Raw genomic sequence first — 12,588 nt, 5'->3', positions numbered from 1 at the left:
ATTAAGGGGTAAACTAATAAATGTTTTTAATATGCATACATTTTCTCCAACAGCTCCTAGTGGATCCTTTGCTATTAACACAGTCAATCCTACACATTTTATAATTAGGTAGTGCAATAAATAAATAAATAAATCCAGTATGACATTTCTTCCAAAAATATAGGGCCCAATCTTGCGGTCCTTAATCATTGACTTCAATGGAAGTTTTGCTTGGGTAAGGACTGCAGGATCAGGCCCTGTACTGTCTCTGCTTTAATGAATTATAAGTAACTTTCATATTTTCCTTTTAAAATAACCTTTTACATATAAAGCCTCAGCATGTAGATCAGCTGATTGCAAAGTTATTTTTCTTTTTGCCCTTATGAAACAAATAACCAATACAAGCAATTCTGCTCCAAGTTTGAGAACTTGAATAAAGAGGAGAGAATTTTATGAACCTCAGCAAACAAAAAAACCCGATTATAATGATGTTAAGAGCAGCATTATTTAAGTAAACACCTTAATCAGATCTGTTTCCTTATATGTGGAAGACACCCCCACCCCCTGCCCCTATCTCCTAAAAAGGATGCATCACATGGACTTTTAATAACAACAGTATTAAACCCCTTCCCTAACAGAGAAAGGCCCTGATGCAAACACTTATGCATATTCTTGATTTTACTGCTATGAGGAGTTCCATTGATTTAAAAGCGACTACTCACAGTGGTAAGGATAAGCATTGAGCATACATATTTGCATGTGTGTAACTTTATTCAGGAGTCAGAGTAACAGCTGTGTTGGTCTGTATTCGCAAAAAGAAAAGGAGTACTTGTGGCACCTTAGAGACTAACCAATTTATTTGAGCATAAGCTTTCGTGAGCTACAGCTCACTTCATCGGATGCATACTGTGGAAATATATAATGTCTTCTGCAGTTTCCACAGTATGCATCCGATGAAGTGAGCTGTAGCTCCCGAAAGCTTATAAATTGGTTAGTCTCTAAGGTGTCACAAGTACTCCTTTTCTTTATTCAGGAGGCGTGTCTTTGACATCAGGGGAACTCCTCACATGAGTAAAATTAAGCCCGCGTGCCTTTGCAGGATTAGGACCATCATTCAGGCTCTGAAATGCAGTTGTTTGTAGAGACATAGAAGGGGGAGGAGATATTCTGCTGGGGTTCATAATCCAATAATAGGAAACAAATGTTTCAAACTAGGAAGTTAGGTAGTGGGGGGTTAGCAAGGGCTATGAGGGACAGTCCCAGGTGAACTACAGGTCATTATCAATCTGTTCCCCCCCCCCAAGATTTTAAGAAGACCAGACTAGGAGAATCCTGCCTCGCTTCTCCACACTGCAGTGGGCCCTCTGGAATGCTAAGTGGGCAGATCTGGATTCTTCACAGCTTAAGCCCCTGTGCTGCAGACATTTCAGCATGAACAGGGCTGACTATTCACAGCAGTAAAGTCATGTATTTCCGGGGTGGGGGGCTTTTCAGCTCAATTTGGCCCAGCTGGGCTAACTCTGGATCTTGGTGCCAGCTGCCTCCTCCTTTCTGTGGATCCAGACTAATACAGCTACCCCTCTGATATTTGGATCTTTATTAGTTAAAAAACAAACAAACAACCCTCCTCGCTGATTTTAAGGAGGATTTCTGCTCAAAGGCTGAGGGCCCCCTCAGAGCCTTTACTATTTACCTGGCGTTACTACCATTACAAAGGAGCAGAGAGCAGCCAAGGGAAAGGCTCCCCCAGCTTCCAGGCTGGCTGGCCGCTTGCCGGGCCGGGCGGCTGCAGGGCAGGGGCTGTTGCAATCCTGCCTGGGCACAGCGAGGGGGGCCCCCTCTCTTTATCTGGGTCCTGGCAAAGCCCCGCCCCTGCGCTGGGGCGCATTCCCCAGCTCTCCCCCCGGGGTCTTTGCAGAGGGGCCCGCGGTGCAGCAGCAGCCACGTGGCGCCGGCGGACCGGCACCGCTCCCCGTGCAGCCGGGGCCGAGCAGGGCCGGGTCCCCTGCCCCGGAGAGGAGGGGAGCGGCCCCGGGCGCGGGACCCAATGAGCCGGGGCGGGGAGGCGGCACCCGGCGGCTGCACAGAGGCAGCTGGGCCACCGGCGCATGCTCCAGGCATGGCTGCGCCCAGGGAGACGCTGAGGAAGAGGAGGGGGGTGGAGGAAGTCCCCCGGGCCCCCCCCGAGGAGGGGGAGCGGCCCCCCCTTGCCCGGCCCCCGCTGCGCCCGGGCACCTTCTGGCTGAGCAGGATCGTGCTCCTGCGCTGCATAGCGCTGCTCTACTGTGAGTCTCTGCACCCCCCGCCCCGGCCAGGCTGGCTGCCCGCCGAAGCAGGAGCCCCCTGGCAATGCGGGGTGACCCCCCCCCCGCCGCCCCGGAGCCCTGGCCACGTGTGTCTAGCCTGCCCCCTGCTGCTGGGGGCGCCCTGGCCCAGCTGCAGGCCAGCCCGCCCGCCCTTCACCCTGGGCACTGCCCCTTCCCCTGGGCTCCCCTCTGCAGCGCCCTGCCATGGTGGGGTGGGGATTTCCACCCGCTGAGCCCTGGGGAAGTGGCGGTTTGCAAACCCAGAGCCCAGGCGAGCGGGGGTTTGTGAGGGGACCCTTCTGTGTCTGTACAGCGCCCAGCGCAACGGGGCCCTGGCTGGGGCTACCAGGCAGGGAGACGGCTTAAGAATGTAAGCTCAGCTGTACTGGGTCCCACCGATAGTCCGTCTACCCCCCGTGCCAGCGCCAGAGGCTTCATGGGGAATGAACCGAACAGGGCAATTGATCGAGCGGTCCAGCCCCTGTCATGCAGTCCTGGCTTCTGGCAGTCAGACGCTTAGGGACACCCAGAGCATGGGGTTGTATCTCTGAGGGTCTTGACTAATGGTCATTGATGGAGCTGTTCTCCGGGAACTTGTCTAATGCTTTTTTGAACCCAGTTATGCTTTTTGCCTTCACAACATCCCGTGGCAAGGAGTTCCACAAGTTGACTATGTGTTATGTGAAGTTTTAAACTGGACAGCCCTTGTTTTGGGTGGTTTGTCCCCTGTCCTGAGACAAAACTCGACATGTCATTTTGAAGAGTATGTTGCTCTATCCTGGCTGGCGTGACCTGGCACACACCAGACCAGCAAGAGTGGGGTGCTCTTCACAGTGGTGTCCCCCGTATGGTGTGACCTCGCATGCAACATGGGGTGGGGTCAGACCAGCGGTGACGAGCCTATGCTATGTGAAAGGGGACACCAGTACAAAACTTTGAGAACCACTGTCCTAGGTGCTATGCGAATACAAATAATACAATAATAATAATAATAAAAATAATGGGGTATCCACACTGCAATTTCTTCTTGCCTGCTACTCCAGCCCCGGAGTTGGGAATGGGCTGTAATCTCACTCCACTCCACTTCCTACATCGGGGTTTGCAAGTTGCTGGATCAGTGTAGGGCAGAGGTGGGAGAACTACAGTCAGTGGGCCACATCTGGCCCACGGGACCATCCTGCCTGGCCCTTGAGCTCCTGGCCGGGGAGGCTCGCCCCCGGCCCCACCCCTGCTGTCCCCCCTCCCCCGCAGCCTCAGCCCGTCATACCGCTAGGGCTCTGAGAGGTGGGGCTGCGAGCTGCTGCCGGGCGGTGTGGCTGGCTCTGGTGGCCGGAGCCAGCCACAGCTCTGAGCAGCATGGTAAGGGGGCGGGGAGTGGGGGGCTTGGATAATGGGCAGGAAGTCCCGGGGGGCAGTCAGGGGACGGGGAACAGCAGGGGTTGGATAGGCGTGGGAGTCCCCCGGGGCCTATGAGGGGGTGGGGGTGTGGATAGGGGTTGGGGCAGTCGGGACAGGGAGTAGGGGGTGGGGGGGTTGGATGGGGTGGGGTCTTGGGGGGCTGTTAGAGGACAAGGAGCAGCGGGGGTCGGATGGGTCAGAGGTTCTGAGGGGGGCAGTCGGGGTGGGAGGGGGGAGGGGCCAGGCTGTTCGGGGAGGCACAGCCTTCCCTTCCCAGCTCTCCATACAGTTTCGGAACCCCGATGTGGCTCTCAGGCCAAAAAGTTTGCCCACCCCTGGTGTAGGGGAATTAGACACCTTTTTATTTTTTGGGGCGTGAGGTTACACTAGAGTTAAAAAGAATAGCTTTTGAATATGACTTTAATAAGTAGTTTTGTACAATGACTAAATTTATCCACTTTGAATAAAGTGAGATAAACACGCTCCTGGTCCACACTTAGTGTTTCCTCTATTTATTTACACAATACCGAATTTTTGTCAGGCTCCAAGCCCTGCCAGGCCCCTGTCGTCTATACCACTGCAGTTTCATCACTGCATACCCTGTGGCCTGCCCCATTCTACCTCCAGGCTTCGTCTACACTGGTCTGTGTGGAGCTGGCACAAAGCCCAGCTCAGTGAGGCTATGTTTATACGACAAATGCGACGGTGACCCAGCCGCAGCACGGCAGCTACACGGCTCTAGTGGAGACGCTTGCTGCAGTGAAGTCACCGTAGTAAATCCACCCCCCGAAGAGGCAGGAAGTAGGTCAATGGAAGAACTTTGGAGCGCTGGGGCTTAGGTTGGCTTACCTACATCTCTCAGGAGTGTGAGGTTTTCACGCCGCTGGGCTATGTAGCTAGGTTGCCCTGTTTTAAATGTAGATCAGGTCTGTCAGTGCGGGAGAGAGTCCTTCCTATGCTTGCTCTGTGGTCTCCCATCCTCAGGGCAGGTCTACGCTTAAAACCTTGCATCGGCACAGCTGCCCCGATGTGCCGGGAGAGAGCTCTCTCGTCAGCGTGGTTAATCCATCTCCTTGAGAGGCGATAGCTGTGTCACCAGGAGAATGTGTCTACGTGGGGGGTTAGGTTGGTATAACTGTGTCACTCTGGGGTGTGGATTTTTCACACCTCTGAATGAGGTAGTTACAGCAGAACCTCAGAGTTACAAACTGACCAGTCAACCACACACCTCGTTCGGGACCGGAAGTATGCAATCAGGCAGCAGCAGAGACCAAAAAACCCCCCAAATATGGAACTGTGTTAAACGTAAACTACTAATTAAAAAAAAAAAAAAGAAAAGGGAAAGCAGCATTTTTCTTCTGCATAGTAAAGTTTCAAAGCTGTATTAAGTCAACGTTCAGTTGTAAACTTTTGAAAGAACCACCGTAATGTTTTGTTCAGAGTTACAAACAGCCTCCCTTCCCGGGGCGTTCGTAACTCTGAGGTTCTGGTGTATTCCGATGTAGGTCTGTACTGTAGACCAGTCCTCACTGTGTCATGGAAACTATGGCAGTTCGGCTGTGTTCCAAGGCTTCGAATTCCAGCCTGCCCTCACGTAAATGTTACCACGCATATCCAGTAAATACCCCACCAGGGCATCTTTCACCCTGCTCATGCTTTGTATATTTTTGCCAGGGCATGCAGTATTCTTTGCTATACATGTCTTGTTCTGGGATTCTGAGACATATCTGTGGCTTTTCCCCTTTTAGGAATACTCCAGATAAATTAACAAGAGGTGGAGATCTCTCTTTTGTGAGTCAGGGTGGTGTGAATGTTTACCTTCATGAATGTCATTATTTTTTCTTGACTTACGTTGATGGTTGCAGATACCAGTAAATGTTGGGTGTTTTTTTCCTTTGTTTTGTTTTTTTGTGGTGAAAATTCTGTCCTTTGGACAAATGGGTCAGTCCACGTCAGATTTGCTTCTGGTGGAAATCGGACTTTGCATTGCAAAATGACATCCTTCCACCTGCTAAAACTTGCACAAGTTCTTATGGACATAGGTTAATCACAAAGAGCAGCATTAGTCTGGTAAAAAATATAGACGAGGGCAGGAGAAAGGAAAACAAGACCCCAGTTCTGCAAACAGGCACATGCATAACTTTACTTGGGGGGAGCAGTCCTGTTACCTTTAACTTGTTTACTTATGTGAGTAAAGTGAAGCACATGTTTAAGTGCTGCGGGATTGGGGCCTTAGAGTAGAAGTGTATTGCAGCCTTAACTACGCAGTCGTGACTGTTGCCTTTATAAGGGAGGCTGTGGTTCTTATCTCAAAAGATTGATTTTATGGCAAAATCTCAGTGTCTCAGTGTAAGGCTGACTTCCATTTTTATTTGGTTGTGTGGGTGGCATATAGAAATCTTTATCTGGATTTTAGCAAAGCTTTTTATTGTTTGGGGGAAATCTCTCTCTCTCTCTCTCTCTTAAAATACATTTGAGATGTTTTACATAAAGTTAGTGTGTAACTTCTTTGTCCTATTGTTCTTGTGTGGTAGCATTCCACACAATCTGGTTGATTTCAGGTTCCACTCCTGTGCTCCTCTCTTATTCAATTCTTTTAATAACAGCCTTCTATCCTAATGTCTGCTGCATACCCCTTCTCCCTCCCCGTCCCCTGCAGAACTCCTTCAAAAGCAGCACATTTTGTTGCTCACCCAGGATTATAAAATAGTGAGAGCATCCCACTCACCCCAAGGACTGTATCCCCTGCTACTCAGTAGACATAATGAGTCTCACCATTCTCATCTAGGATGGAGATAGAAACGCAGGGAAAGAGCAGCTTTGAACATTTCCTCATTGGGAGATGGAAGTTGGGTCTCTTCGTCTCAGGGACCTGTCTGGCATTCAGATTTAATCAGGAGATTGGAGGTCCTCGAGAACCAACAGCTGTAGAGAGTCCTCTTGATGATAAGCCTGCGGTGTCAGCAAAATTCCAAGGAGAGCGGGTTCACATCATGAGGCCTGTACACATCTGTTGTGGTTGGACGCATCTGGTAATCTTTACCCTGCCCCAGAGATGATGTGAACTAGGGAAATTCTTCTTATCACCGAGACATGTAGAATTTGCTTCCGCACCTGGACAATAAGAGCCAGCGGTCCCCAAGGACATCAGTGTCACTAAGAGCAGCAGTGCTATAAGTTACCTTTTCTTTATAATGAAAATGGTGAATGGAATAACCAGTTAGAGCATGACGTGGACTCTTTCTGTTCTGGTCTCAGCAAATAGCATTGACAGCAATGTTCAGTGACCGTAAGTGCCGTGCAAAATATTTGCAGTGAAACCCACATGCATAACACACTTTGTTGCAAATTCTAAATTTGACCCTGATCTCTCCACAAGATCAGTAAGATTTGCAGACCAGCAGCCTGCTTAGTGTGGTTCTTTTGTGTTTTTTTGCATCAAAACCATGCAGAAGTTGCAGTTTGGTGTGATTTTTTTAACACCTGCTTTATTTCTGGTTTCTCTTGAATTGGCACTGAAAGCCAGGGGTCTGAATCTCCACCCGTTGAAATGTTGTTCTCTAACCTGTGGAAATACAGACTGCTGAGTTTCTCACAGCTCAATTTGCTGTTTCATATGCAAAGCTGATTAGTGTTCTTCTCTTGTTATGAAGGCTGTTGCTTTCTAGACATTAATATGGAGCTACAAATACACAGTAAATTTTGTGTTATTGTTTATATTAAGGTTGGCCTGGAGACTTCAACGGAAATATGGGCTTCATTATGCTAGGCAGCGGACAGACCTAGTGAAATCAGCCCTTGCACCAGGCAAAGGCCCAGATGCATGGTGCAGTACATGGGCAGGCTGCTTTCGTTGCTCAAAGCCCCATTCAGTTTGCATGAGCGTAGCAAGCTGCACATGTGCTACACCAGTGGTTCTCAACACAATGCAGGATCAGAACCTTAATAGACAAGACAGACAAAGGATGAGAGGGGAAACAGACAGAGAAGGGAAGTTTCATTCTCAGGTTTTAGTGTTGTGCTTTTAAGCGGACGCTCTCAGTTTAAAAACCATGCTTCTAAAACCCAAATACCCCCACACCTTACGTTACTAATAATACCAAGTTTTTGTAATGGAAAGAGGTTTTTTTTTTTTTTTAAATCTTTTACTTCTTGCTTTTGGCTTAGCCTGGCTCCCGGTTTATTCTTAGTCTCTCTTGTTTTGGTTCTTACACACTACCTCAGTGCTGAAGTTGAAGTTCCTCTGGTTAAAAGGAAACTTCTGTTTGATTAGAATTAAAGAGGGTAATAGTGGAAAGTTTCACCCCCCCACCCCCCCGTTGGTCTTACATTTTGTAAAAACTTAATGTTACCAAAACCTGAATTTTTGGGCTAAGTTTGGCATGGGCTAAATTTTGAGTCCAAGTGTCATTGGAAGCGTGTTTGTGACTAATACCGCTGCACTGTATGCTGTGAGGACGCACTGCTGCTTATCGAATTTTGCAATGCAGGGCTGAAATTAATCAGCGTGACTTCAAAATAAAGAGATTGTGAGCCACAAAATCCCTAGGCCATGTTAGAACTCCGCTAGCTTTTCTGTCAAGGGAGGAGAGAGTGAAGTATCTTTGTAAGGGTGGGACACTTTCAAGTGAGACAGAGCTGCCTTTTGATCTCAGTTGGGATTCTGGGTTAACAACAGCGGGAAACAATTTTAAGCCTCTGGGTCAAGCAGATATTTAGACCTCGTTTCTGAAGATGGAACAACTTACTTTGACAGATTCCCCCCCGCTCCCCTTCTGCGTACACTCAGTAAACTGTGACGGTTGCTTCAGACTTATTGAGGAAATGGCTGATGCCATTATGACAGACTGACATTCCTCAGTGGTGGGATGTTTTCCCCTTCTTCCATTTCACCCCTCCGATAACGGTTAACCATGCCCTTTTCATTTACGCCGGGTTTGAAGAATGCCTCTCGTGGGGGCTTGTATTAAAATGTGGTGGAAAATTGGTCATTCTCTGACAGTTATCAGCTCCTACATTCCAGCATGGCTGTAGCAAGCTAGAGGGGAGGCCTGGGGGTTTTGCTGGTGTGTGTGTGTGTGTGTGTTTGTGTGTGTGAAGGATCTTCCCCCGTTATGAAAGAGAACCATGGAACAAACACAGTTCTCAATGGCAGTGAAGTGAGGGGAAGGATCATGAACAGGGTTTCTCCTTGGAAGGGATCTCCCCTTTTTTTATGTAGAAAGGGGGTTTTAGTCTCATCCCTTGCCGCAGGGTCTAGGATCTGTGCTTGTGGAGTGAAGGCAGGGGATGTGAGATGGGTTCAATAATCTGTTCATTGTCTTCTCTGCTTCTCTTTTCTGCTCCCTTTCCCAGGTAACTGACAAGGGTGCTGTGGATAACCTTCCCATTCTTTCAAAGGGGGTTTCCAGGCGTGGTCACAAGCTGGGAAGTCCCTGGCCATGAGACTGCTTTGGCGCAGTGCTGTTAGGGAGGCAGGTTGGTGAAAGGAAGGAGCAAAGGACCAGATGGCTCGAGAAGGAGGCACTGAGTCCCTGCAGCATGGATGGCCTGTTGCCTTCCATCAATCAAATGAGATCTGTGTAAGGTTGGGCATTTGACTGGTCCAGAAATAAATGGTCAATTGACAGATCAGATATTTTGAAATAATGTCAAAAATGGTCACATATGTGAAGCACTAATTGATCAGAACAATGACCCCCCTCCCAAAAAAGTAAGACTTTATGGTCTCCAGTAGGTTTAGCTTTACATAGAAACTTATGCCAAATTACACCCTCCCCCCCCCAAGTTATGTAACTGAGTGATTCATTTAGCTCAGAAGAATGTGACAAGCAATTAAAGTTCTAATGGTGCCACAATGCAATTAACAAGGTCGGCCATCGCCTATGTCAGGGCTTGCTTACGGGAATCTTTGACCGTGGTCAAACAATAAGTGGTCAAATAATGTCAGTTGACCGACTGGCTAATCCTAAATCTGTGGGATTTGGTGGCCAAAACTCCTGCTGCTGCCATGACTGGAGCGGAATGCAGAAGGGAATGGGAAAGATGTAGAGAAACCACCCTGTGGTTTCCTCCCTGTTCTGAGTACATACCAGTGGGATTTTCCTAATTGAATGCTAAGGATATTGGAAGATACAGGCATGTAGGGCTGGTTCAGTGCATCCCATGAATTCATGAGGGTAGCCACCACTCTATATTTGCAAAGTAGACAGTACTTAGTACTTTTAATTAGCTGGGTAATTCTTGCAACATCTCTCTGTAGGTTAGGTATTGAGGGCCTGGTTCTCCACTCCATCGTTTTACCTTTGCCAAGTGAGAGTAAAACACTGCCCATTCAGAATGAATTGTGTGGGGCAGAAGGGAATCTTATTTGGGGATCTGAGAGGAGGAATTTAAGTGCCTTGTCCAAGCAAATCAAAACAGCAAATCTGTGGCAGACTCAAGATTACGACTCCAGAGTTTAGTGGCTTCTAGCTGCATGCTCAATCTATTAGAGACCACACTGTGTCTCCGTTAATTGTCTTTTTATACAGTCCTATAGCATCTGGATGCTATAATAGTAATTAAAACAAGCAGAAGAGTTGTCTAAGACATATGCTCATTTAAATGATACTTAAATAAAAGCTTGTATAGCATCTTTCATGAAAACCAGATCCCAAAATGATGTATTGAGATGCAGTACAGGTACAAAGTTAAATATAAGAAATAATAGCAGGAGGCAAAGGCAGTGCGGAATAAGTTTGATAGCTAATTAGTCGGTTTTCCATTCTGATCTTTGTTCTTGGGTGTTCCTATATCCTTGAAAACTATTACATTGATTCCCATTTTAAAAAATAGGGAAACCCTCTTGAGGAGATTTTGTTGGAAGTTGCTGCAGCTATTACTAATTAAGGAAATAGATCAAAAACATCCAGGGATTGAATGTTTGTTTTTTGATCACTGGTTTTGAGCAAAGTCTATAGGTCCTAACATCATGTGTACAGCAGTGGTTCCTGTCCTCTCTCTTTCCCCCCCGATCATTTCTGATGTGTGAATGCCCAGATAGGTGCATATGCATGTAAAAACCCATTTTGGGCACTTGGGGATTTCAAGGTTCTATTCAGAAACCCCCTTCTGCAATGTGACCCATACTCTGTAAAGTACTTTGAGATGAAAGGCATCATATAAATCTAATTGTCCTTCTCCGTAAATATTAAATAGTACTAATTTTTTCCCCGATAAGTAGGGACCTACTCAAAAATGGTTGAAGCTTATAACTTTATTCTTCCTAACTCTTAAATCTCAAAATCTAAAATCTTCTCAAGGGAGTGAGTGTTCGTTACAAAAGGACTCGGCTGCCTGAAGATTCCCCCCCCTCCACCCCATGATCCTGTTACTTTGAAAGGCTCGCAGTCGTTTTCAGACCGTCTCGTCTGGATTACAATATATCCTTTGCATTTTTTTTCCAGTGTAAAATTTTAATTGACACACTTGGACTTTAGTTAACAACTCTATAAAATGAAGACCGTACATTAGCACTGTATCCCTTCAGCAAGTTGGATGCCACCAGTTAAATTGTGGAAGGAGGAGCACTGTAAGGAAGACAGAAGCATATTTGGCACTAAACACTGCACTTTCACTTCAGTAAAATAGCTTCATGAATAACAGGCATTGATAGCTCCAGGGGAATGATAACAAGATTGGAGTGAGAGAGAATTTGTCTCTCTAAGGTCAGCAGTTCAGCTAGATTTGGTTTGAACTAGAAAGGTATTTCAGAGATGTCCTTAAACTGGACGTTAATCTGTTATTTGATTTGCTTTAAAACAAATAACTGTACTTTGTTCAGAGACTTGTGGGCTATGAAGAGTGGCATATTTTCTTATTTGCCTTCATGTTATTTTGAACAAAGTGGTGAGAGAATCTTTTTTTCTTTTAAATAATCATTAGCTGTGCTATTAATGGCACATCTCATAAAATGAAGAATTTCAATACCAGCTGTACTTTTCGCCATGTTTATCCTCTGAATCTCAGCTTTGATGATGCTGTGTTGGTTAGTTTCACTTTCTGGCTCTCCTCACTGCTAGCACAGGGCTGTGGTATTTGGGTTTCCAATCCTGCAGTGGAGTGTGTCAATTGAAAATGAGATGTCTCGCTCGATTCGTTAATAATATGTAAAAACTGCAACCACTTTTTTCTTTTTTTTTTTCTGTAACAAAATCTAGATTTCAGGCCTAAACTAAGTTGCCAGCATCCACTCAACATGGTATCTTTTTTAGAATGCTTTGTCAGGTCAACGGTGAAGTTGATTTATGGCCCTAGGTATGTAAAATGTAGTTTGCTTTTCGTGCAAAGATCTATGCTCTCGGTTCATTTCTTCTTGTGGTTTGGGCTTTAAGTAGAAGATAAGACTTTTTTTTTTTTTTTTTAATGGGGGGTGGGGGCGGAGTAGGAGTGGAAGGGGGGAAACATGACCGGAAAGTTTTGGATTTCACATCTTTAAATCTTTACAGAGCATGAAGAATGGGATTCTCTCTTTCTTTTACCGTGACAAGCTGCGGCTGGATTGGGAAATGGAGCCGAGGTGACAGGGCAAAATGCATAAGACCTAATAATTCCAGCTTGGTGATTCTCTGTTCTGCCTGTCCCAGTTGTTTGTTGGTAGCATGTGATGGGATCAAAGAGGGAACGTATCCTGTCTTCGAGTTTTTTTTGTGAATGGAAAAGTACAGGAATGCACCTTCTGAGGTGAAAATAAGTAGTGAGCGTCGATTAACAGTTGATGACAATTTACCTGCCTTACTTCCAGAAAGACCAGCTTGCGTCGGGTAGGGAAGGCTGATCCCACCTGAGCTGTCAAGGGCTCTGACTACCGCTTGTGTGGGTCTCTCTTCAATTAATTGTCAAGCTGTAACGGAGCCTCAGTACC

General features: G+C 46.7%; 1 protein-coding gene across 1 annotated transcript in view; it reads left to right on the top strand.

Annotated features, from left to right (window-relative positions):
- The first annotated feature begins 2,070 nt into the window (after nt 1-2,070).
- LMF1 (lipase maturation factor 1) overlaps nt 2,071-12,588 on the top strand; it is a 340,017-nt gene continuing 329,499 nt past the window's right edge. The window contains exon 1 of the mRNA XM_074965056.1: nt 2,071-2,264. Coding sequence (XP_074821157.1) covers nt 2,099-2,264 — 166 coding nt within the window. The 5' untranslated portion in view covers nt 2,071-2,098. The remainder of the gene's footprint in view (nt 2,265-12,588) is intronic.

The sequence above is a fragment of the Natator depressus genome, chromosome 10 (assembly GCF_965152275.1).
Source record: "Natator depressus isolate rNatDep1 chromosome 10, rNatDep2.hap1, whole genome shotgun sequence".
NCBI lineage: Eukaryota > Metazoa > Chordata > Testudines > Cheloniidae > Natator > Natator depressus.
This window is presented reverse-complemented; position numbering and strand designations above follow the sequence as displayed.